The following is a 23,790-nucleotide window of genomic DNA, read 5'->3' as shown; positions in this document are numbered from 1 at the left end:
ACCCAGGTAGTTAATAAAAGTATTTAAAATGGAGATATCCAAAAGTGAAGACTTCTCTCTGCATAGTCAATCTAGTCATAATCAAAAACTTTTGTTGTTTAATGAAAATTTGGCACATAGATTTACAATTCATAGTTCTCTATAATTTTCCTTTAAATTTTTCTCTGTTTCCACAGTAAATTGTCATGTTTCTTTTGGCAAGACCTAAATCTATACCTTCAGCTTTGACTGAATTTTCCTTTTTGATTGACTTGCCTATTTTGCCACCTCAACCTCCACAAAGCAAAGCTATATGCAGGATTTTCTTTGCTCAAACCTTCCCCTTTCCATTTATTATTGTCCATATTGACTAATGGCTTCAACACCCTCTGAGACATTCAGTCCTGAAGTAGTTGTTTTTTAGTTTTAAAAGTCACGTTGATTTTTTCCTTAGTATAGATGAATGTAACATCTTATTTTTTAAAAAAGAGATTAATAGTGTAATGATGCAATAAAAATTAAAATAAATAATCTGTAACCTCAGCACCCAGAAATGAGCATTGCTATGTTGATGATTATCTTCTAGTCACTGCATTAGAGAAACGCAGTCACTATTCACTTACCTGAATGGGCAAACATCTTAACGTAATAGGAATGCATATAGCTAAAAGAGTAATCACAAAGCACCTATGTAATTATTACCTGTTAACAAATAGAGTATTGCAAACACCTATATGACTCTCGAATTCTCTTCTATGGCTATCTTCTCCTCTTCTCCAAACATTTCTATTTGGACTTAGAATATTATACTTTGTTTTGCTTGTTTTTTAAACATTTGCTTAAATTAAATAACATGTATTCCTTTGGGTCTGGCAAATTGTTCTGTTCTAGGTTATGTTTGTGAGATGCATCTACCTGGTATGTGGGACAGCAGTTTATTTATTTTCACTGTTGTGCAATAGTCCATTGAATAAACATGCCACAAAGTCAACTATGTATGGAGTTTTCTGAATGGAAAAAATTTAATTGAACTAAGTTATTTTATAGTTATAAGAACTTCTGCTTTCCTTTAAGATATATAAGGTAGTAGCAGAACACTGTTTCTTCTGCAATAACTAGAAAAACCTGAATGTATTAAAACTTTTATACACACACACACACACACACACACACACACACACATACATCTTTAATAATCATCAGAAAATTGTGAATGTGTAGAGGTCTAGAGGAATCAATTTCCAGAAATTGAGGAGACCTGCTAGATGGGAAAATTAGGCAAATATCTTTCTCTCTGGGGGCTTTTATTTAGTCTAATCATAGGCTAAAGTTTAATACAGACAGGCAGACATTGCTGAGGGAAAGAGAAATAGGGACTTTTAACAGAGGCATGGCATAGCCACCTGGAAATGGGATGAGTGCTAAATGCATAGCTTTTTCCTCCTACCATATTTCTCTACAGGACTCTTGTCTAGGGTTGTGCAGTAGGGAGATTGGGCTAAAATACTCAGTAAAAACTATGTCACAATGTTTAGAAGCCAAAGTTCTGCAGGATGGAGAGGTTTTGTCTGAACAGAGAAGAGCTCACACCTTTGTGGCTAAATTGTTTAACTAAAGTGGCAACTCCACTTCCACCCAGCTCAATTCCTAGTTACCTCAAAATGATCTGCTAGTCATCCTGTCTGTCAGAAAGGGAAAAGGCATGCCCTCTCTGAAGGAACACAGCGTTGACTCGAGTCTCTATTGTCCTCGCTGGCGTATATAACAATTCTACAACCTATGAAGAAGGAAGAAAATGTGACCTATAATCAAAGAGAAGTACATATCGCAGATCCCTAGATGATCTAGATGCTGGAATTAGGAGACAAGGACTTCACAATGATTATTAAAGTTTGTTATGGAAATAGAAAAAAATTAGTAAATTTGATGAAAAGATGGAGCGTTTCAATAGATAAATATAATCTAAAAATTTCCAAGTGGATATTATGGATCTGAAATAAAGAGAAATGGTATCTGAAATTAAGAACACAGTGGATCGAGATTTGTAGATACTGACAGGTATATATAGAATACATAAACAAGTTCATAATGTGTAGCACGGGGAAATATATTCAAGATCTTGTAGTAGCTCATGGTGAAAAAGAACATGAGAATGAATATATGCATATTCATGTATAACTGAAAAGTTGTGCTGTACACCAGAAATTGACACAACATTGTAAACTGACTGTAACTCAATAAAATATATATAAAAATTTTAAGAAAAGAACTTAGTGGAATGGCTTAATATTAGATTGTACATGCTAGATAAGATTGGTAAACTCAAAGACAAGTCAATGGAAATGGAAATGAATGTATAAGAGTTTAAGAGACTTAAAAGTCACTGTCCAATATATGAGTCTCCAATAAAAAAGAACAAGAGAATGAGACTTAAGCAATATTTAAAGATACAATGGGCAAGAAGTTTCCAAAATATGAAAAATGTCACTCCAGAGATTGAAGAATTTCAGCAAGCTCCAAGCAAGTTACATATAAGAGAAATGATGAACTTAACAAGCTGTGACATTTTCATCAATTTTGGAATATTCTCAGCTCTTAGCTTCTCTTCTTCTAGTAACCCCAAAGATATGTTAGGACTTCTTAATGTATCTCCTAAGTCTCTTATTCTCTTAATTTTTTTTTTGGTATTTTTCATGCTTTTAAAAATGTGTGCTTCCACCCAATTGTCTTAGAATTCTCTAATTCTCTCCTCAACTGCAACTTAGTTGTTCTTAAGTTTATCCATTGAATTCTTAATTTTAATTATTATATTTTTGCTTTCTGAAATTTTGATTCGACTCATTTATTTTACAATTTCAGGTTCCTTTTTTCTTTGGAAATATTCCCCATCTTTAATTTTGTTTCCTTGCACATATTCAGCATAGTTTTAAAGGCTGTTATCTAAATATTTGATTCAACATTTATTGTTGATAACAGTATTATCTAGATATATGATTGCTGTATTTATTGATGATCATTCCAGCCCCCTAACCCAATCACAGTTCTGGTCTTTTTTTGTGTGTCTCCTTATTTTTGTTTGAGCATAAGTTAGTGTATATAAATAACTGTGGAAATAAATTAAAAACTAGGATAATGTAACTTTTCCTAGGCAGGGCTTTACATTTGTTTGACATGTAGCCAGGGGCACAAACAATCTAGGATAACCTTAATCTCATTATAGGGTTTTATCTTTATTCCCTGTGAGAGTTGGTATATTTCTGATTTATTCTTACTCTTACGATGAAGCTTTTTGAGGTCTTCATATAAAACTTCGGGGTCTTGAATTTTAACTTTTATCTCTCTAGCCTAAAAGTTTTTCAAAAAACTCTGTTTAAGTTCTTAACCTCTTAGCTGCATTTTTAGACTCTGCCAACACTTTTACAATTAAAGTGGCTCCAAATGCCAGATACAGCTCTCTCAGACATTTTCTCCTAAATCTTTGCTATGTAACTTTTTGCTATCTTCCTAGATCTCATAGCTTCAGGAAATCTTTTAAAAATATTTTGTCTAACTTTCCTGTTATTTTCAATGGGGAGATTTGCTTGAATTACCTATTTCGGCAATATCACCAAATACAATTTGAAAATAACTATAATGTTACTTAAGTTTAAGTCTAGATGCATATAACAGTAACAGCAAACTCAGACCAGTGGCTTAAATCTGAGAGAGGTTTATATCACTATCATATTAAATAAATTCAGAAATAATCACTCTAGTGCTTGTTTGGTATTTCTATGGTCATTAGGGACCCAGGACATTTTAATATTTCTGTTCTGTTAGACTTGGCATGTGTTGTTTTCTGTCCTTAAGTTTGTCACAGAGTCTGAAGTGGCTCCCAGAACTCTAACCATCTTGACCTCATTTGAAGCATAAATAGAAGAATGGGAGAAAGAAAATCTACCAGCTATCTGACCTTTAACAGAATGTTCTCAGAAGTTCCACCCAATGAATATTTGCTGTTTATCTCATTGGCCAGAATATAGTCTCATGATCACCTAGCTGAAAAGGAGGTTGGGAAATGTAGTATTTTATTTGGGAGTAGAATAGGGTTATGTTATTAAGGAATAAAGGTAGAATATGTAAGTGATGGTCCCTGGTATAGTTCTGAAATATCCCATCATGTGGTAGACTATAATTTATTGTTGCACAGTCATGTTTTTCCACCTTTTCCATTATTATTATCACAGCACACTGTGAGGAGCCTGATTTGGTAAAATTTTTCATACATATAAAGTTTTATGACCTACTTAAAATATCTTCATTTATGCTATGGCATGAATATTCCTCAACAAAATCCATGACTATAAAATATTTTTGTATTATATACTATCATTTATTACCCCTTATTGTTGGACATGCAGCTTTTATCTACTGTTTTACCATTAGAAATAAAGTTACTATGAACAGCACTTCTCCACTTTTTTTCTTTTTACATCTTTGATTATTTCTTAGGATGGTTTTAAAAGTAGAAATAATTGTTCATTTTAGACCTAGGTATCTTTTGGCCCATTATTCAATCTACTACAATATTTATATCAATTAACACTCTTACTAACATGACGTTAGAGTTGTCATCTTCGTATACCCTCACCAGGATTAACTTCTGCCTTTAAAAAAATACTTGTAATTTTCTAAGTGAAAAATAATGTCATGAACTGATTTAATTTATATTTTGTTAATTACTGTTTTTTAAATATATGTTCACACATTTGTTTTGGTCACAGTTTTTCTTACATTGTCTATTCTTATCTCTTGCCATCTTTTACACATGGGAATTTGATTATGCACATTATCTTTAAGATGAGAGTCCCTCAGAGGCCCAAAGTCCAGATTGCCATCATATTTTAATCTCTAACACAGAGTACAGTACTCGGATCAGCAAGTGCATAACACCTGCAGTTAAATAAATGTGTACAGAATGAAGTTGTCTTTGTGTACTTCTGTTTTCAACTACTTTGTGTCTGTGTCTTTGCATTATCTTATTCCTGAGATCCTGTGTGTTTAATGAGTGTGTACTTACATCCTCACAGTATCTTCCACTTACAATTAATATAGTCATTCTACTATTAAAAATTTCCCTGATGGAAACTACATAACTAACTTTCTTGCCAGTCATTTTGTGCTGCAAGTGGTTGTGAAGTACGTGGGGAAAATAAGGAAGGAATGGGAATGGGACAGAACTAGACAGAAGGTCTAGCCTTTAGAGTTCTCCGCAAGGCAGATTTGTGGGATGTTCATGAAGCTAAGCCTCAGGCTCTTCACTTGCAATGTGTTTACACAGTGATATATTTTTGCAAAATTTTCATAAGTGACATGTATTAACCACAATTGGTTAAAACAACTGTCTCTTTACATCCTGACTTTTATTCTTTCAGACTTCTTGTGTTTGGTGTGCTGGACAGAAGCAGACATTTTTAGTAAAAATGCATTTAGGTTAGGTTTAATAGGATGTATTTGTTATTTGCAGTCACTTGTGCATCACTAAGTTATTGCTAACCGTCCTGGTATGGGATTGCTTCTAGGAATGCTGCCCTCCATGAGAAATCAGCTGGTATTATGATAGGAAGGTAGAGGACCAGAGGACTAAGAGATATGGTTGTGGAGGAAAATTAAGACTGGAAATGTATAAAATCAGAAGCTCACTTCTGGAGATTCCAGTCTTAACAGCTTTTCTATGATAGAAAATTTACATTCCTCCTAAAACTTTACATTAACCTTAATGGATTGTAAACCTGAAAAAAATCTTCTGAACAATCAATAATAAGAATTTTTTTTTCTATTTGCAGATTTACAGAAAAGACTTATCTTTTATTCTCTGCAGAAAATTATATGACAATATTGTTATGAAGAGATGATAAAAAATACAGTGTCACAAAATGTAAGAAATGTATCAGGCAATTAGAGGAGTTCTGTGCTGTTTTCTGAATTTTGTGATGTTTATGGTATTTCTCACTCTTTTTAAAAGTTGTAATTTGTGGTGCTGTCTTTTCAGCATTCTGAATAACTACTCAACTTTTGTACCTAATTTTTGTATTTGTAACTATGTATTCTTTTTCTTAAAAAGGGCTTTCCCAAATTATAGAAATTCAGAACTCATAAAACCTGGAATTACCCCTGTATTCTCCTTTATGCTACGTTATTGACTGAGAAAAACTGGTGGAGAACTCTCCCAATTTGTGAGCCAAAGTCCTTGGACCTGCAGTCAACAAAACTCGAATCATGTGAGACTTCTATTTCCAGTAACAGTAGAACTCCTCTCTCTTTTTGGGTGGGGTAGGAGGAGGGGGAGGGAGAGGCAAATTTTGGCAGGTGAAACTGCTCACCTGATCCTGACAATGACGAAGATTGCCAGCCTCTCAGGCTGGGACAGTCTCATCAATCAACCTGTGCTTGAACTATTAGCATTGTCAGCTTCCTCTTAAGAGATGACATTTCAAGGGTAGCTTTTCTCACCTGCTGAATCTCCTTCAATCAAAAGAGCAAAACGCTTAATCAGGAGGGGCAAGAATGCACATCTCTGGCAACAAGACCTGGCCCCCTCTGCTTTCAGTCTACAGAGTTTCTTGTACTCAGTCAGTTTTGCATGACTATGAAAGAGATCCTTAGCAGAAACCCTTGACTTGCTGGTACAAGAGATGGGGCCGGGCTTGCATCCTTTGCCTTGGAAGGAGTGGTTATGATGCCAGGAACAGGAAGGTTACCACAACTTTGCCTACATACTCTCACAAATGATACCTGATTAAAAATAATAACAGTAAACACATGCCCATATTTGTTTGTACATGCATTATCTTGGTAGGATGGGCAGAAATGAGTTACTGGCTGAAGGTATTGGGAGGGAAAGCCAGCTGTTAAGTTTCACCTTCACTTGGTAATAGGAGGAAGACTGAAATGCACTATCTTTCGGGGTTGTAAGGATTTTTTAGTTCTGAAAGCAGAGTTGAAATTTTTTATCCTCATACAAATAGGAGAGATGTCTAGAGGGTATCATGTAACCCCTGGTATTATTTTGAAAAATTATATGATTTGAAGAGAAATCACAGTGCAAGTAGAAGCTTCTTGAATTCCAGGAGCTCAGATGGTGTCATTTCTACAAAGATTCACAAAAATCCATTCAATTGATGGATTTACAATTTTTTGTGTGTGCTTATATACTTTATTGTTTTGAAAGTAAAGGGCTGAAAATCTGCTTCACAAAGTTTCTATTTCTCTTGAAGATCATGCTATCTTATTGCTGTTGAGAGTCTGTTGACCAATATCACTTAGTTTTACTTTTTCTGCTGTAGAAAGAACAGAGATCCCATTTGAGGGTGAAACAGGGAAACCATATCCCAGCTGGCTTTTTCTTAAGTCCTTTTCTCCTTACCTCCACTTCTAAATCACCCAGGGAATTAAAAATATGCCTGCTGGCCACTTAAATTAATGAAACCGTTAATATCTAATGCAGAAACATCGCCTCCGTATGATCTAGATACATATATGAATAGAACTGCTGCAGAGGCACACCTGCCCTGAATGTCAGTGTAATCCGTATAAATCAAGGATTGGCTTTAAAATCCTCATCCTCAGAAGACTAAATTAAGAAGTGTTGAAGAGATACAAAACAGAGGCTAGAGATGAGTCATAAAATTGGCTGATTAAAAATAACCTTTCAATAGTTCGTATAAAGAAGTCTTTCCCCTTCTGTTAAAAGGAGTCCACATTGGCCTGCCTTACAACGTTCATGATTTCCTTTAAAGCAAGACCAATGTCAAAGAGGCATTAGCTCTATTCTATGTTTCTTAAATCATCCCATTTCAACAATTGGTTTTATTAATTATAATTTGTGCTTGTTCTAAATGGAGTGTTTTCAGCTGGGGTTGATTCTGTTTCCCAGGGAGCATTTGACAATATTGGAGACATTTTTCAACTGGGGAATCAGGTGAGGTGATGCAACTGTCATCTGGGAGGTAGGTGGATAGCATCACCTCTGTTGGCCATCCTGTAATGAAGTAATCTAGTTGTGGTTTCAGAGTAATCAATCAGGTTGGCGTAAAACCTTCCAGAGTTTAGGGTAAGTGTATCTGTAATTTTTATAATCTTCATAAATAGACTAGAGGTCCCTATGTCCCCTGCATTTGTTGTTATGCAAAAATCTTGTCTACCATCTCTTAGTAAATACTTGTTGTTTCAATTTGTTATACTCCCTTGTAGATTGAGTTCTAAGTATAAAAGTTACAAATGTTATTATCAGTTTTTTGACAGTCTATTTGGATGACTCAAGGCAACTTTGTGGAATTGATCGGAACACCTGTAGAATGTATAATCACTGCTAATGTTAGAGGAATTTTGACTAAATTCATACAAGTATTTTAAGTTAAAGATTAATTGTTAATTTTGAAAATCACACAGCACTTACCCATATATTTCTCCATTTTGTTTAGACCTTGAAAAACACCAGTTTATTTGAAATCTGGAATTATTTCTGAGTTTTGCAGCTATAGCGGGATTTCAGAGGAAAACTAGAAAGATGATCATAACTAGAAATTGGTCCTGTAATAAAGAGACTAAATGAGTGAGAATTATTCATCTTAACGAAATTCAACCGTGACATAAAGTCACTTAGAGTATGGAGGAATATCATAAAGGGCAAAAATACACTAGTGTCTGTTCCTGTAGAAGGCAGAGCAAAAGGAAGTGGTTGATTTGTAAACTAGAAGGGATTGTCTCCTGAGAGTGAAATGGTCAAATGTTGTCATGTGTTACTGGAGGAAAAACTTTTTCTCTTTAGAGCTGTTAAAAACAGGAACAATAAAGTTATGTTTAGCAGTTTAAATATTCTAGTTGCAGCCTGTATTCGTTTCCTATGGCTGCTGTAATGGATTACTACAAACTGGTTGGCTTTAGCCAATAGAAATTTCTTCTCTCACGGTTTTGGAAGCCAGAAATGAAATCAGTATCACTGGCCAAAATCAAGGTGTAAGTAGGGTCATGCTCCCGCCGGAGGCTCTAGGGGAGAATCTTCTCTTTGCCTTTTCCAGCTGACGTCCCTTGGCTTGGGACTGTATCATTCTAATCTTCAAGGCCAGCGTCTTCAAATATCTTTTTGTTCGTGTCTTCTCATTGCCTTTGTGTGCATGTGTGCATGTGTGTGTTTGCGTGTGTGTGTGAAAAATCTCCCTCTGCCTCCCCTTTCTTAAGGATGCACTGAGATGGCATTTAGGTCTCACCTGGATACTACAGGATAATTTCCCCACTCAGAATCCTCAGCATAATCACATCTGCCAAGACCCTTTTTCCAAGTAAGGTAACATTGATGGGGTCCAGGGATTAGGACTTAATATCATTTTTGAAGGACGGGAAGGTTTTTGTCTGTGTGATTGTGTGTGATTGTGTGTGTGTGTGTGTGTGTGTGTGTGTGTGTTAGCCTACTACACAAATTGAAGGGTAAACTGAGTGCTTAATGGGCACTTCCAGCATTAGTATTTTGTAATTCAAGGACTGTGACCTTTGATAATTTGCTTCACCCCTCCCTGAGCCTTGGTTTTCTCACTTAAAAAGTAAGCCTAGTAATGGTATTTAGGCCAATAAGATTGTTGTAAAGATTAGATGACAATATAATTAAAGCATTTAGAAGAGTGACTGGTACATGAGAAGGGTAAATGAAAAAGGTTAGGTGAGAAGATAATTGGGCACTTGCTTGGTGGCCTGTTATATAATCCACATTTCTTTACTGTTGCTCTATTTTGTTTTGGCAGATTTAATGAAGGTATGTCACAGAAGCAGTTAAAGTAGTGACTTGGTGTCTAAAGAATGTATTTGATCTGCTTTGTGGAGTTCTTTGAACTTTGTCTACAGTAGGGACAGACTAAGCTAAGCCCCAAATTGAGAAGGCAACTCAGAAATCGTCTTACGAAAGTCTCCATTTATAACAATAGCATTCCAGAATATACAAACATCTCATATGCCTTAACAACAACAACAACAACAACAACAACAACAGAAAAATGACCCAGTTCAAAAATGGGCAGAAGATCTAAACAAGCAGTTCTCCAGTGAAGACATGCAAATGACCAGTAGGCACATTGAAAAATGCTCAATATTGCTAATTATCAGAGAAATGCAAATCAAAACCACAGTGAGGTGCCATTTCATACCAGTCAGAATGGCTATCATTCAAAAGTCCACAAATAATAAATACTGGAGAGGGTGTGGAGAAAAGGGAACCCTCCTACACTGTTGGTGGGAATGTAGTTTGGTGCAACCGTTATGGAAAACAGTATGGAGAGTCCTTAAAAAACTAATAATAGACTTAGCATATAATCCAGCAATCCCACTCCTGGGCATATACCTGGAGAGAACACTAATTCAAAAAGACACATGCACCCCAATGTTTATAGCAGCATCATTTACAGTATCTAATATGAAAACAATCTAAATGTCTATCAACAGATGACTGGATAAAGAAGTTGTGGTGTATATATATATATATATATATGTGTGTGTGTGTGTGTGTGTGTGTGTGTGTATTCATTCATATAATATACTACTCAGCCATAAAAAAGAATAAAATAATGCCACTTGCTGCAACACAGATGGACCTGGAGATTGTAATTCTAAGTGAAGTAAGCCAGAAAGTGAAGGAAAAATTACCATATGATATCACATATATGTGGAATCTAAAAAAAGGCACAAATGAACTTATTTACAAAATGGAAGCAGAGTCACAGACATAGAAAACAAACTTATGGTCACCAGAGGGGAAGGGGCGCAGGAAGGGATGAATTGGGAGTTCAAGATTTGTAAATACTACTATGTATAAAACAGATAAACAACAAATTTTTACTGTATAACACAGGGAATTATATTCAATATCTTATAGTAACCTATAATGAAAAGATGAAAAGGAATATATGTATGTATATGTATGACTGAAACATTATGCTGTACACCAGAAATTGACACAACATTGTAAACTGACTATACTACATTTTAAAAAATGTAAAAAAAAAAAACAGTGTTAGGAGTAGTAGAGATGAACTGTATAGTCAGAGAAGAAATTATTTTGTACTCTAAAAACATGAGTCACCTTTTCAGATTTTTATGGACATAAATAAAATCTCAAACTTTTAGAGTGTAACAGAAGTGCTTTCCTGCTGAATTGAGTACCATGCTTGTATAACTTGACCTGTTTAATATGTCTCCCATCCAGTTTGACTTTTCTGCTTCTAAAACTTTAGATCATCCTTCCCCCGTGTCATCATTACTGTACAATTAACGTATCTCATTTGTTAAGAACAGAGCAACATGCTGTCTACAAAACATTTTTTAGCCGAAGGTTTTACTAGGTCTTATAAACGGTGATATTCTATGTTCTTACATAGATTTTAGGTGTCATCATTTTGAAAAAGGAACTACTGTGCCTGATCCACACACTAATAGGCGGCGGATATAATTTCTTCCAGGGACTACATTAGGCCATGACAGAGTCATTGACAAAGCACATTAAAAAAAATAACATTAATTTTTAAAATTATTAATATACTATGATAAAAAATAAAATTTAAGCAATAATGTCAATGATGCACCAGTGGAAACAATATTTTCACTCTTCTCTGTGCATTTCACCAAGAAATAACTATATGGCACTCTGTAGACCTTTTGCTATTTGAAATACTATTAGGTTAAACAGTATGAAATTGCTGTTTTTGTAGGTCAAAAAAGGTTGAATGTGGTGGTTTCATATAGTAAGGTAAATGACTTTTATGAAAATGGAGCTCAGTTTTCTAGAGCTATTCAATGAAAGTAGCTAGATGAAACATTCAAGTATATTAGGAAAATTTTGCATTTACAAGTTGCTTATGTTGCTCCCAATAAATATAAAGTATGTCCTGTTTCACATCCTCTACTTTAATGTCAGTGATTATGGGAACATACATTATTAAAAGAAGGGAAATGAGCAAAAGAAATTCAAATGGGGAAACTAGGTAAATAGAAAACAATGAAAGTGCAGATTGTTAAAACTTTGTAATCATTTCTGTTTGACACTGTTTATCTCTTTAAATGTTTATCTTCTTACTCATTTTTATTTCATTTTTTATGTATCTCATAAAGTTGGATACCACTCAATGTTTAGCTCTTTGGTGTCTGAACATGGAAAGCAGATTGCCCTGGCATTTTTATGTACTGTAGGAAAAGAAAGTCATTTTCATTTATTGAGATTTATTATTTGAATATGTTTTCCAGTACAGCAAAGCACACCTACAAAATTTAATGTACATGCATATGCAAGTACAATATTCGGGCATAGCACAGGTAAAATTTTATGTTTCCTGTTGGAGAAAATGCAGAGAGTCAACTAGATGCACATACTTCTCCCTCCTACCCTTCACCCTTTTCTTAGTGATCAGTGATACGGTTTTATATGGTATAATGTGGAAAGGTATTCTATTTTTCCATAAAACCCTCCAAAACATCCATTCATCCCTTTGAGGTTTTGGGGTTGTTCTGGAATGGCATGCAGTTGAGAAGACATCAGACCTCTAATAGAAGAGATTATTACCTTTAGAGAATATTTGAGGCCGCGAGGAAGGACAATGACTTTAGGTAACTAGGCATACAGACCTATTATTATGGGTCTCACTAAGAAGCTAAATTTTATATTCAAGTAATGTTTGTTTTTATAGTAAATTTCATGATTTTCTTGTATCAGTGAAGTTTCACTATGAGAAATTTCACATTAAGAAACATTAGCTTGTCATTGATCACCTCCATGAATTTTTATCACAAGCCTCTGTTCTGTCAGAATTATCAGATTCTTATGACCTACTTGGCAATTTCATGTCATACCTTGTAATACATTGCATTTTGGGATGGATGCAAGTGAGTAAACTGAGGCCACCTTGTAATTTAAAAAGCAGTCTCACTCTGCGTCATCATGTATACTGCATACAATCAAAAATGAATGTAAAAAAGGAAATGATTGTGGTTCAATAATTTATGAAAATGTTATAGTTTTATTATCTAGGTATGCATTTTTTACAGTACCTATCACTATAGCACAAGGGTCCTCGAGTGAAAAATTGGATTCAAGATCAGAAATGATGGGAGACATGTCTATTTTCCATTTCTTTCTTCGTGGCTTGACAGATGTGTTAGAGTGATTAAATAGATAAAAGAGGATAAATCAATTCGCTAGCTAATTTATATGATGCTTTCTATAGGCAAAGAAACATTGCAGATGGTTTGGGAGAATCAAAAAACTTGACTGAAACGTCTTTCAAAATTACATGGGAAGTGGGTGGAAGTGGTAATGATGGAATAAGATTGGTCATGAGTTCATATTTGTTGAAGCTGGATGATGAGTACATGAGGGTTTCTTATTCTCATCACCCTACTTTTGCATATGTTTGAATTTTTTCCGTAATAAACAGTTCTCTTAAATCCTAGGATTTAACTGTTTTCCAACGAGTAGGAGTTTATACTCTAAGTATGAAAACTAGAATGTTCATTGTGCATCTATAACACAGGTTCTGCATTTCATAAATATTTTCTGTTTCCATAAAATCTTTATTTCCACATCATTCTTGAAGTAGTTCATAAACTTTCCCAACAGGTAAAAAATCTTCAGTGTTTTCTAACCCTGCTTTCTACACAATGCCAGAGTGATTTGTCATGAGAGGACAAAGATAATAAATTAAAAAAAATTCACAAATAAGAAGCAAGAGTGATATCCTAAGCTATAGACAAGAGAACACAAAGAATGAAAATTTGGGTTAAAGCCATTCTGAGTCATTAGACCCATTTTTTTCCCCCACAGCAGTTGAGAATTCCCAAGGCTACAATATTAGACACTCACTAAGCTAGAACCTCAATGTGCCTTATGACCTTGCCTTGGTGAGACACCTGGAGAACCAAAAAATGAAATGAGTGGTTTCAAATCATGTAAGTGTGGTCATGGAAATTAGAATGGATCTGGTCACTGCTGTCCCTGTCACTGATATATTCTCTAGCTAGTAGTCAGCATTGCCAAGAAGTGCTTGCTTGCTTCCACGTATACTCATATAACACTGTGATGTTAAGACTGAACTTGTTCATAGTGACTTTCTGTCAGTTGAAAAGCAGAGAAAGGATATAACCAGGTCCCTATTTCTTGATGTTACTCATAGGATCTGTCACAACAAAGCTTTAAGCTTTGGTGTAGCTATAACAACTTTATTATTCATCAAGAGAAAGTTATTGATTCCTGGATAACCTATGTTCCAATGTCAAAAAATACTGTGTGAATTTCTCTAACAGAGATTAATGGTAAAATATGACAAGCACGGATGTATATGAAAGCATTGTTTAAGCTTTGTTCCATTAACAAACGCCACATGTCTGAATTTGACTGCAGTATTACGTTTAGTGAGGCCTGTGTGTATATTTTTCATTAACTCTTTCCTGATTCTTATCCCACTTAGAATCGGCCACCTCTTCCTTTATGCCACAGTATGAAGCAATTCTGTCTATTGCAACACCTAGAACATTGAGTTGCCTTCTTCAGTTTATAGGTCTGTCTCCACCTACTGGACCCTGAATTTGTTTAAGACCAGGGATCCTTTTCAATGCCCAGCACAATGACTGTAGGTTTCAGTAAATGTTTGTTTTAAGAGGATGGCTAACTGAATACTGTCTTGTTTATAGTGGCTAATTCTTTGAGTGAACTTGAGTTACATTTGCTATGTAAGCAGCTATCTTTGGCTTTTCCAGTCCCTTTTCTCACATTTCCCATGTTCTTTCAGTAGGCCTGCATGTAGGAAAAAAAAATATTTTACCCTCTGACTTCCAATTTCACATCTTTTCATTGAACTAATGTCTACATTCTTTATGCTCATTTTTTCTAATATTTAGCATCTGTTATCATCAAGGAGTCCAATGCTAATGATCATGCACTGCCTACCTCCCCCAAATCCTCATTACGTTCATTCTCCTAAATCCAGCCCTGTCTTCCATCCTTTTGTTTTGCGTCTTGTCTCCTCCCAACCCACAAAGCCTACTAATTCCTTCTCGAAGAGTCATTCTGTCAACCCAAGAAAACAAATAGCTTTGATAGCTCTTTTGGGACCATAGTTCTGAGGTCCCAGGATAGTAGGGTCATATTTCTGTGTAGGATGAATAAAATGGAGTAGTACCACACATATTAATAGACACTGAATTTAAGACTTAAGTTTGACAAGCGCTTTATCCATTAAGATGTCAGTGGTTTTCCTCCTTCATTATTGAACATTTTTCTACCCCATTCTGGTCTAGGAAACTTAGGAAAACAACTGTTTTCTCAGATCAGGAACATTTGGGTAGATTTTCTTTCTATTCTCCCTAGAATCATGGAAGATGCAGGAGTGTTAACATGGTGAATAATGTAGAGTTAAGGTCATGCTTTTCTAGAGAGCTCTCAAACAGGTTCAGTTCAGGGTTGAGTTTGGAAAAAGATTCAGGTTGATTGTTATTATTCTTTAGGCCAAATTTGCCCATCTCTAAGATTCCCAATTACAGGTCATCTTTCCTAATTTCCCGTAAGTGACCAAAGTTTCCTTAAAGTCAGGTAAAGCATGTTGGTAATTCATACTAAAATCAGATCTGGCCTGCCAGGAACTTTTTTCCCCCCAAAGAAGTTTTTATTAGAGGGGAGCTATTGACTTAGGCAGGTCTGAATAAACTTATTAGCCAAGATTGCCTTCTATTTTGAGAATTTTTTTTAACAAAGAGACTAAGTTTCTTAAAAACATGAATATATTAGCCACCAACATGAGATAAATATGGGAAGACTTCTTTAGCTCCATTTTACAGGTAGAAAAATCAGTTTAGAGGTTTGCTTTTGGTCATATGGGCCTGTATGGCTTAAGAAATAGAATTGAGTCTGATGATTGAAGTCTGTCAGAACAAGACATCTCTCACTAAGAGGTGAATGCCAGTTTTCTAATGAGCTGGTATTCTTTAGCATTTACCAGGAAGCAACAGAGTTACTTGTTCTGAGGAGCTTGAGGTCTTAGATTTGTATATCATTTAGCTGATTACTCATACAAAAAGCATAAAGAGCATTGGTTCTATTTTGGGAAGGTAGATTTTGCGTCCTTAAAACATGATGGAAAATTCCCCTGAGACAACAAAATAAAACTATACAGGAATTTGTGTACATCTATTTTTAAAATAATCATTTATCTAAGTGATTGTGTCTTAATAAAAGACTACCAGTGTCCATCAAATACAAGAGGCTGAATTTTTAAAACAGATTTGAATTTCATGCCTTATATTTTTGTCCTTAGAAGACATGCTAATCCTTTCCCATCTACTACCTCTTAGAAAAGCATAAGGATTTACTTAATCATATAAAAAAATTAGTCTTCAAAATTGAAATGGATACAGAGTGGCAATTTATGATTATAGTATTCTGCTGTTAGCCCAGTTGGATGGTTTTACGTATGTGTTTTATATTAACTTATTCCAAACTATTATCTTAATAGCACCAGAGGCTTAAAAAGGTTTTGAGAGATTATCTTATTGGCCTTCCTCCCTATCTTGAGAATAGGTCCACTGATAACATTTTCATAACCTCCCTTGGTCACGTATCTCGTTGTATAATCATCCTCATTGCAGGTATTATATTCCCATATCAAACATGGATTTTTCATGCTACAGTTAGTTCTGTTAGCTTCATCGTATCCACAGAGGTTGACATAGAATATCTAGCTTATTTTCTGTATGCATTATTATCTACTGATTCTGGAGAGAGGAGGTGTGGCATCCTTTGCTTTCGGTGGGAACAAGCTACATTATTACCTCTGGAATGGCATGAACCAGCATGTATCTTAATATATTTTGTCATGCTCTGTGTTCATGTACTTAGCATATGAGTGAGGTGATGTGTAAGTGATTTTTTAAAAAGCTACTGTAAAACCATTTATAAAGAATGACCTATTTTATTTTAAAACTTAACATCATCTGGTAGTTTCCTCTGAGCTGTGGAATGAAACAAAGTAGAGAAAAAGTTGTTCCAAGATGATGACTGCTTTTGACCATTTTCCCTTGTTTCTTTTGGTCCATTGCATTGGGTCAAGGATTTAGGGAGAACGAAGACACTGAGTCAAATTTTTGGGAGAGAGAGGATGAGTTCAATCTGTTCCTTCTGAGGGCTTTTTGTTCTGAAGGAATTGACCGAGTATAACTTTACAGAATGTTCTCATCTATTCCCCTACCCTTCATCCAAACTTGGATGTCTCTAGAGGTTAATAAACCATTCTCAAAACTAACGCTCAGAGAGCCTCATAGCACCTGGAGAAGTTTGGGCAGGTGGGGTGGGGACTAGCCATCAAATTAGTCCTAGAGCAGGTCAATAGCAGATGAAGGCTGTCGTCTCCTAACAGCTGTTCAGTGGCCTCTCTGAAACGACGTGGTGGCATCCATCCAGTTTCTGGACAGCTGTCTTCCTCACAAAAAGCATTGCCACAATTGGCATTAATTGGCTCTCTTGCTGGCAGCCTCTGCAGACAATTCATTGAATCTTCTCTCTTCTACCTTCCTCTCTCTCCTTTCTACCCTCCTCCTCTTCCCTCTTTTCATTTCTGCTTTCTCCCTCCCCCTGTGTCTTCCCTTTTCCTTTCCTTCTCCGTCTTACCAGTAGGTGGCCTGGGAGGAAAAAGCAAAGCAGCAGTTCCTGAGGGAAGAATGCGTTACCGCCTCCGACTGTGCTGTCTGCCGGGCTCGCAGAGGGACCTACGACGCGGCTGGGCTGCTGGGGTAGAAGGCTCGCGCCTCCCACAGCGTCTGCCTTCTCGGCCCCAGCCCTGGGTTGCTCTGCTCGAGGTGTGTCAGAGTTTACTCTGGGATTGTCTGCTTTATCCATTGAGCTTCTCTTTTCATCACAAGGCAGGAAACACGATTGTGTTGTAGAACGGATGGGCCCACAGGGAATTTTGAGTGATTCAGTAGTTGTGGTTACAAACCCTTCATCGTAACTCCCTCTCAGGCGCAACCAGGAGTTACTAGAGATGGAAGGTTGCACAATCTGTGATTGTGCACCAAAGAGGTGCACTATTTGGGGGGATGTGCATAACAATCATATTCCTAAACCCAGAATCAATACACTTGTCCTCACCAGACATTGTTGGATTTATAACATTTTTATTTCGTAAGTTTTTATTAAAGTAAAATTTAATCTCCATTTTAAAATTATATTTAACAAATCACTTGAATTAGAAGGAATACAATTCTATAAAACCAAGGCTGCTTGAAAATCCACAGCATGAATTCCACAGAGTTCTTGAATGCTCTTTGACACCTTCAGATAACAGGAAGGGGAGAGTAGTGGTGGCTCCCATCCTTGAAATCTCCAAGTCTTTTTTCAGCTTATCCAACTTCATTTTCTTAATCTCAATTTCAGAGTCAAAAAGGAGACTAAAGGAAGCCTTATCATTCATTTGCTTATTTTTCCAACCAGAAGGAGGCAATGGTAGGACATGATGCTCTCACACTATGAAAAGAGAAAAAAAGTAAACAATTTTATAGTGGTTCTGTACTTACTAAAAAGCCTAAAGCATTTTTCTCTAGGCTGCCTCTTTTTGGAATTTAAAACCTGTGTACAACATCCTTTGGGGAAATTCAACCAACATGCCGCACATTGCTTTGCATTTAGTCATTACATTTTTATTTTTATTTTTTTAACATTATTGATTTATAATCACTTTACAATGTTGTGTCAAATTCCAGTGTAGAGCACAATCTTTCAGCTATTACATTGTTGATTGCTAAGAACACTTAACATGACCGAGAAGACATCCAAGCCTTTCAAATGAAACCAGGAGCTTGAATTGGGACAATATTAAACAGATGTGAAATCTCATTTCTCCTTTGCAACTCAGAAGGTAAAATTACTTAGTGCAACCACTTTGGGCTAAGGTTTTCATTCTCAGAGTAAAGACCAGGACCCATAAAATAATCATATAGGAAAAGAAGTGATGGTTAGAGTCAGGGAAAATATTCCAACACCAGCTCTGATTCTACTACCTTGATGATCTGCTTTCTCTTATTTACATGATGGGACAAATCATATTCTGTCACCTGATGGGTTGTTTTTGTCACTTAATGGGTATAAAATTACTTGAAGTTCAAAGTGCTAAGTATTAGTAATAATTAGAACAAGCAACTATGAACCATGTAGAGAAAGAGAAATAACTTTGGAGAAATGTAATTTCTAGATTGGACGAGTCTACCGGGTAAAAGAAAGGCTCTCAGTTTTGTGATTTATTTATTCATTCATTTAGAAAAAGTGATAGAATAAATCTGAGGAATGTCACAATCAGATTAGCTATCTATTTGTTCTATTAAAACAAAACCCTCTCAAACACTTTTGACATCAAAGAAAATAAAGTAAAAAGAAAAAAGCTGTTCTGATTTATAACCATTTGTGGTCTGCACGTGCCTTGAACTCTGTACTTAAAAAGAAGGCATTTTTCTAATTTTTTACCAATTCCCTCCTTAGCTTGCCATTTTCAAACATACCCCCCTCACTGAAAGCAAATGACAAGTGAGGGAGAATTAGTTTATAGTGGCCAAGAAGTCTCTACCTGAAAGGAGCACTGGTTTAATTCAAACAGGGCAAAATGAGTGTCTGAGAAGGGGTGAGATTTTAAGGCTTGGGCAGTGAGTGGAAGCGTCATTTCCTGAGTCCACACCTTCTTCTGTCATTGTTGGCTGGGACTTCATCTGGCACCACAGCTTTCCCAACTACACCAGTTAAAATGCCACGTAGTCACCTCTCTTTCTTTGTGCCTTCTTCCAAAAGGACATTGAGAAGATTGAGACAATGAAAGAAGTAAATGTATATTATGTATACAAATAATATTCTTTGCTAACAATGTATTCTGGTCATAGGGAAAAATATTTTTCTATGTGGTTTATATTCATTTTTCTAAGCTCTAAAGTCTTCTCTAAAATTTTAGTCCATGGAGTGAAAATCCAAAACTCATTAGAGGCTAAACTGATGATAAAAATGAAGGAATCGGGATTTTAGGATAATAGGGAGTGGTGAAGTTTGTGTCAATGAGGAGACCCACACCCAAGGCCACAAGGGTGTACAATTCTGGGGCACCCAGTCACATCAGTCACAGCATATTGTATGTGAATGGTGCCCCCTGGTGTGGAGCAATGCATGCCCGGCCCATTCATCCATTCAGGACACCCTCCTTGAACTTACGATGAGCCAGGCATGGTTCTAACTGCTGGGAGATAGCAATGAATTAAGGAGACAGGAAGCTCTGGTCTCTTCTAAGCTAAAGACGTTCTCATTTGGTTATTTTCTTTAAAGGCAAAAAAGCACTGTGCCAACCAAATAAAATGTATATGCATGCAGAATTTGGCCCATGGACCCATCATTAATTAATGACCCTTGCTCTAGGCTTTTAAATGATTTCTGTGATCTTGCAGGTTTTAGCCACAGGGACAAAACAGAAAGGCACCAACCACAGATTTGCACCCACTGCTTAACTCTTGCTTAATGAGAACTCTGTGTACATAGAAGTCAGCTAATTAATTTTCAAGTAACATTCTATATCCCCACCCCAGTATCTGTACTTGCCACTCCTTCTTCTAAGAAAACTAATTCCTGGAGGTGATCTGTTAGGTAAGTGAGGAAGAAAAACTAGAACGAGATGGGGGTCATGGCATTCTGCCAGGGCATTGTCTGCCGAAGTACTGTCAGTTCTGGAGACTGTGGGAAAGGCAAGCCATTGAGCAATGGTCAGTGTGGCTCCTGAACCAATTCAAAGTCTGCTCCTAACTACCTACAAATTTAATTAAACTTTTTCAAGCAAGAAGGAAGATTCCTTAAAGTGTCTTGTCTCTAGGGGTTATGTTAACAGAAACAGGGCAAGTGCAGAATTTAAAGAGCTTTCTTATAAATAATTTATTTCTTATCCTTATGGAATCTTAATGCCATTTGATGGAAAGTTTTAATTAATCTGCATATAGGCAAAATGGAACTAAAAGAAGGTCTGGTCATTTAGCTACTTTCATGTCTGGAAGATTTTTTCTTTTCTTTCTTTCTTTTTTTTTTTGGTGGAAACCAGTAAAAAATGAAAACTTGTATTTTACAATTTTCTGCTAGAAGCTTTAAAGAAATCCTGTGATGGTACTCAAAGGGTTTAAAAGTTTTCCACTTCACAACTCACCCTGAACTTTCTTAAATAAGATCGTGACTCAAAAATATTTAAAGAACCTAGGTCACATACCTGATGAGAGACAGTCATAGTATATCAGCGTAAAGACGGAAGGTAAGATTCACATCTCCCAAGAAACAGAGCAGGGACAATCTATGATTACTCTTCCTCTATTTCTACCTGCCTTCCAGGATCCTTTCTTCCCAAAACCCCTTCTAAATGAACAATAACAATCATAAATAATCAGAGGAGAGAAACTTTCCCTATCAATCTACACATTATATTAAATAACTTTTCCCAAAGTTTGGAGCATTTCCTGAAAACCCTCAAAGGTATTAATTTTTTTCCCTCTCTCTTTAAAACACAAAGCAAAATTCCACTGTCCCTCAGCCCCCCCTTCTAAAAAAAAAGTTGTCGAGTTTTGCTTTTCTATTCACTGCAGTCCTGGCCAAAGTAAAGCCCTCTTTCTCAATGACGTCAAGATCTTTACCAAGATTAGGCTTTCATTTCTCTATTGCAGCAATTAGCCAGGGAATGTATAAAAGGCTTCAGGGAGACTCACTGGGCTGCAGGGAGAGAGGCACTTTGCACCACAGACTGATAGCACGAAGGAAAAGCCAGAGGGAGTGCGGGAAAAGAGAGGAGTCAGTCGCTCCTGGGGAAGGGAGAGAGGGAGACAGGCTGGGAGAAGGAGAACAGAAAGTGTGTGTGAAACGGAGTAAAGAAGGGAAAAAACTACCCTAAAAAGCACATTTTAAAAACTCTGGCAATTCCAGAAAGAAACAGGCTACGTTTCTGAACATAGAGACAATGGAAAGCTAAAGAAAATTTTGCAATCTCTGCCACAGTCTCATAGGTGCTTGGAAATGAAAGTAGAGCTGCCTGTCTTGAACCGACTCTGAGAGGGGTAACTGGATTAGGGACGGGTACGCCAGTTTTTTTTTTTTTTTAAACATCTTAAATCCTGAAAAAAAAAAGGCAGCAGCTCGGAATTGAATGAATTGATGGGCACACTCCAACTGCTGGGCTGGAGAGACTGGACTTGGTCTTGCCATTTCTGCTTCTTTGAAAAAGGAGACAACTTGGGCTTCCTTTTAATTTAGTTTTTCTCCTTCTCCCCCACCCCCAGCCTTCCCCCTTACCCCCCCACCCCCTCTATCACCACCCCCCTTTTAAATAAGAGGGTGAAGGGGAACCAGAGCGCACAAGGGAACTGACCCAGGAGGCAGAGAAGATGGGCATCCTCAGCGTAGACTTGCTGATCACACTGCAAATTCTGCCAGTTTTTTTCTCCAACTGCCTCTTCCTGGCGCTCTATGACTCGGTCATTCTCCTCAAGCACGTGGTGCTGCTGCTGAGCCGCTCCAAGTCCACTCGCGGGGAGTGGAGGCGCATGCTGACCTCAGAGGGAATGCGCTGCATCTGGAAGAGCTTCCTCCTCGATGCCTACAAACAGGTGAGCTGCACCCAGAGGGGCTTCTCCGCAGGGCAGCGGGGCAGAGGCAGGGGTGTCTGGGGCCGGAGGCCAGCAGGGGCACTGCGGGGAGCATTGTGGAGCCCTGTTCTGTGGTCATGCTCAAGTGAGCTCCTGTGTTTACTCTCTACACCTGCAATACCAGTTAGATTTGGGGATGACAGGTATTAAGCCATAATGACTCTGTGGGACCGAAGAAGGAGTCTTTCTAATAAGGGTCATTAATGTCTGGCTCTGGTTTTGGAGGAGAAGGGTGTTTGTGTCTGTAGAACAACTTTGGGAGAAGTCAGAAAATGCTGGGGGAGGGCAGACTGCTACATGTATCCTGCTCCTGTCATAGGCTGGCATTTGGATGTTTTGCTGGATGAGCGGCTATGTGAGGTGCCTGCTTTAGGAAAGACAGTTCAGTGGTTAGGCACTAAAAAAGCAAGGAAAAATAAAAACACCACTCAGAACTCTCAGGGAGTTCACAAGATTTAACAAAACGGTCACAGCAGGTGTGATTTGGCATAATCGCTGCTTGTTTCCGGTAGAAGTAAGAGTTAATGAAAACAAGTCTGCGTGCGCTGTCATCCTCTACCCTGATTCGAATCGGAACCTTTTGAAGCAGTTATTAGGCACTAAGTCCCTGTTACTAGTTATCAGTTTGCAACAGAAAGATCTAAGAACCGGCTGTCAGAAATCCAGACTTTGTTAAGGAAACCACGTTTGCTTTGTTTCTCAAAAGTTAAGTAAGTTGTCTTAAAGAGCAGATAAGTCTATGGTTTATGACAACCTCAAAGCTGTTATAATTCGTGCCTGGAACACTGGAGCAGTCACCTCACTTACTTGTGGAAGTCAGGTCCCGGGGGGCTGGTCTCTCAAAACCAGAGCTGGTGATCTTTGTTTCTAAGTGAAGAATACTGCTTGGTGATGGTGGAGCATCTTTAACGCAGATCTTAAAGGGCAAAGAGGAAAAGGCAGTGGTTCTTTGTCAGTTTGCTCCCTCGCTCTCCACCCATATGACTCCTGAGGGTCCCTGGGTTTAGGAAGAATTGACTCATTTGGCAAAAACTACTATCAAAGCAAGCATTCTCGGTTTTCCCAAACAGCACTGAGGGACCTTGCCTGAGATGCCAGGGAAGAGAG

At 37.1% G+C, this 23,790-nt stretch overlaps 1 protein-coding gene across 1 annotated transcript in view; it reads left to right on the top strand.

Annotated features, from left to right (window-relative positions):
• The window catches only part of DIO2 (iodothyronine deiodinase 2), an 83,157-nt gene that overhangs the window by 46,759 nt on the left and 12,608 nt on the right, over positions 1-23,790 (top strand). The window contains exon 2 of the mRNA XM_031679298.2: positions 22,318-22,644. Within this exon, the coding sequence (XP_031535158.1) occupies positions 22,423-22,644 (222 nt within the window). The 5' untranslated portion in view covers positions 22,318-22,422. The remainder of the gene's footprint in view (positions 1-22,317; positions 22,645-23,790) is intronic.

Source organism: Vicugna pacos, chromosome 6, assembly GCF_048564905.1.
Source record: "Vicugna pacos chromosome 6, VicPac4, whole genome shotgun sequence".
In the NCBI taxonomy this organism is placed as follows: domain Eukaryota; kingdom Metazoa; phylum Chordata; class Mammalia; order Artiodactyla; family Camelidae; genus Vicugna; species Vicugna pacos.
This window is presented reverse-complemented; position numbering and strand designations above follow the sequence as displayed.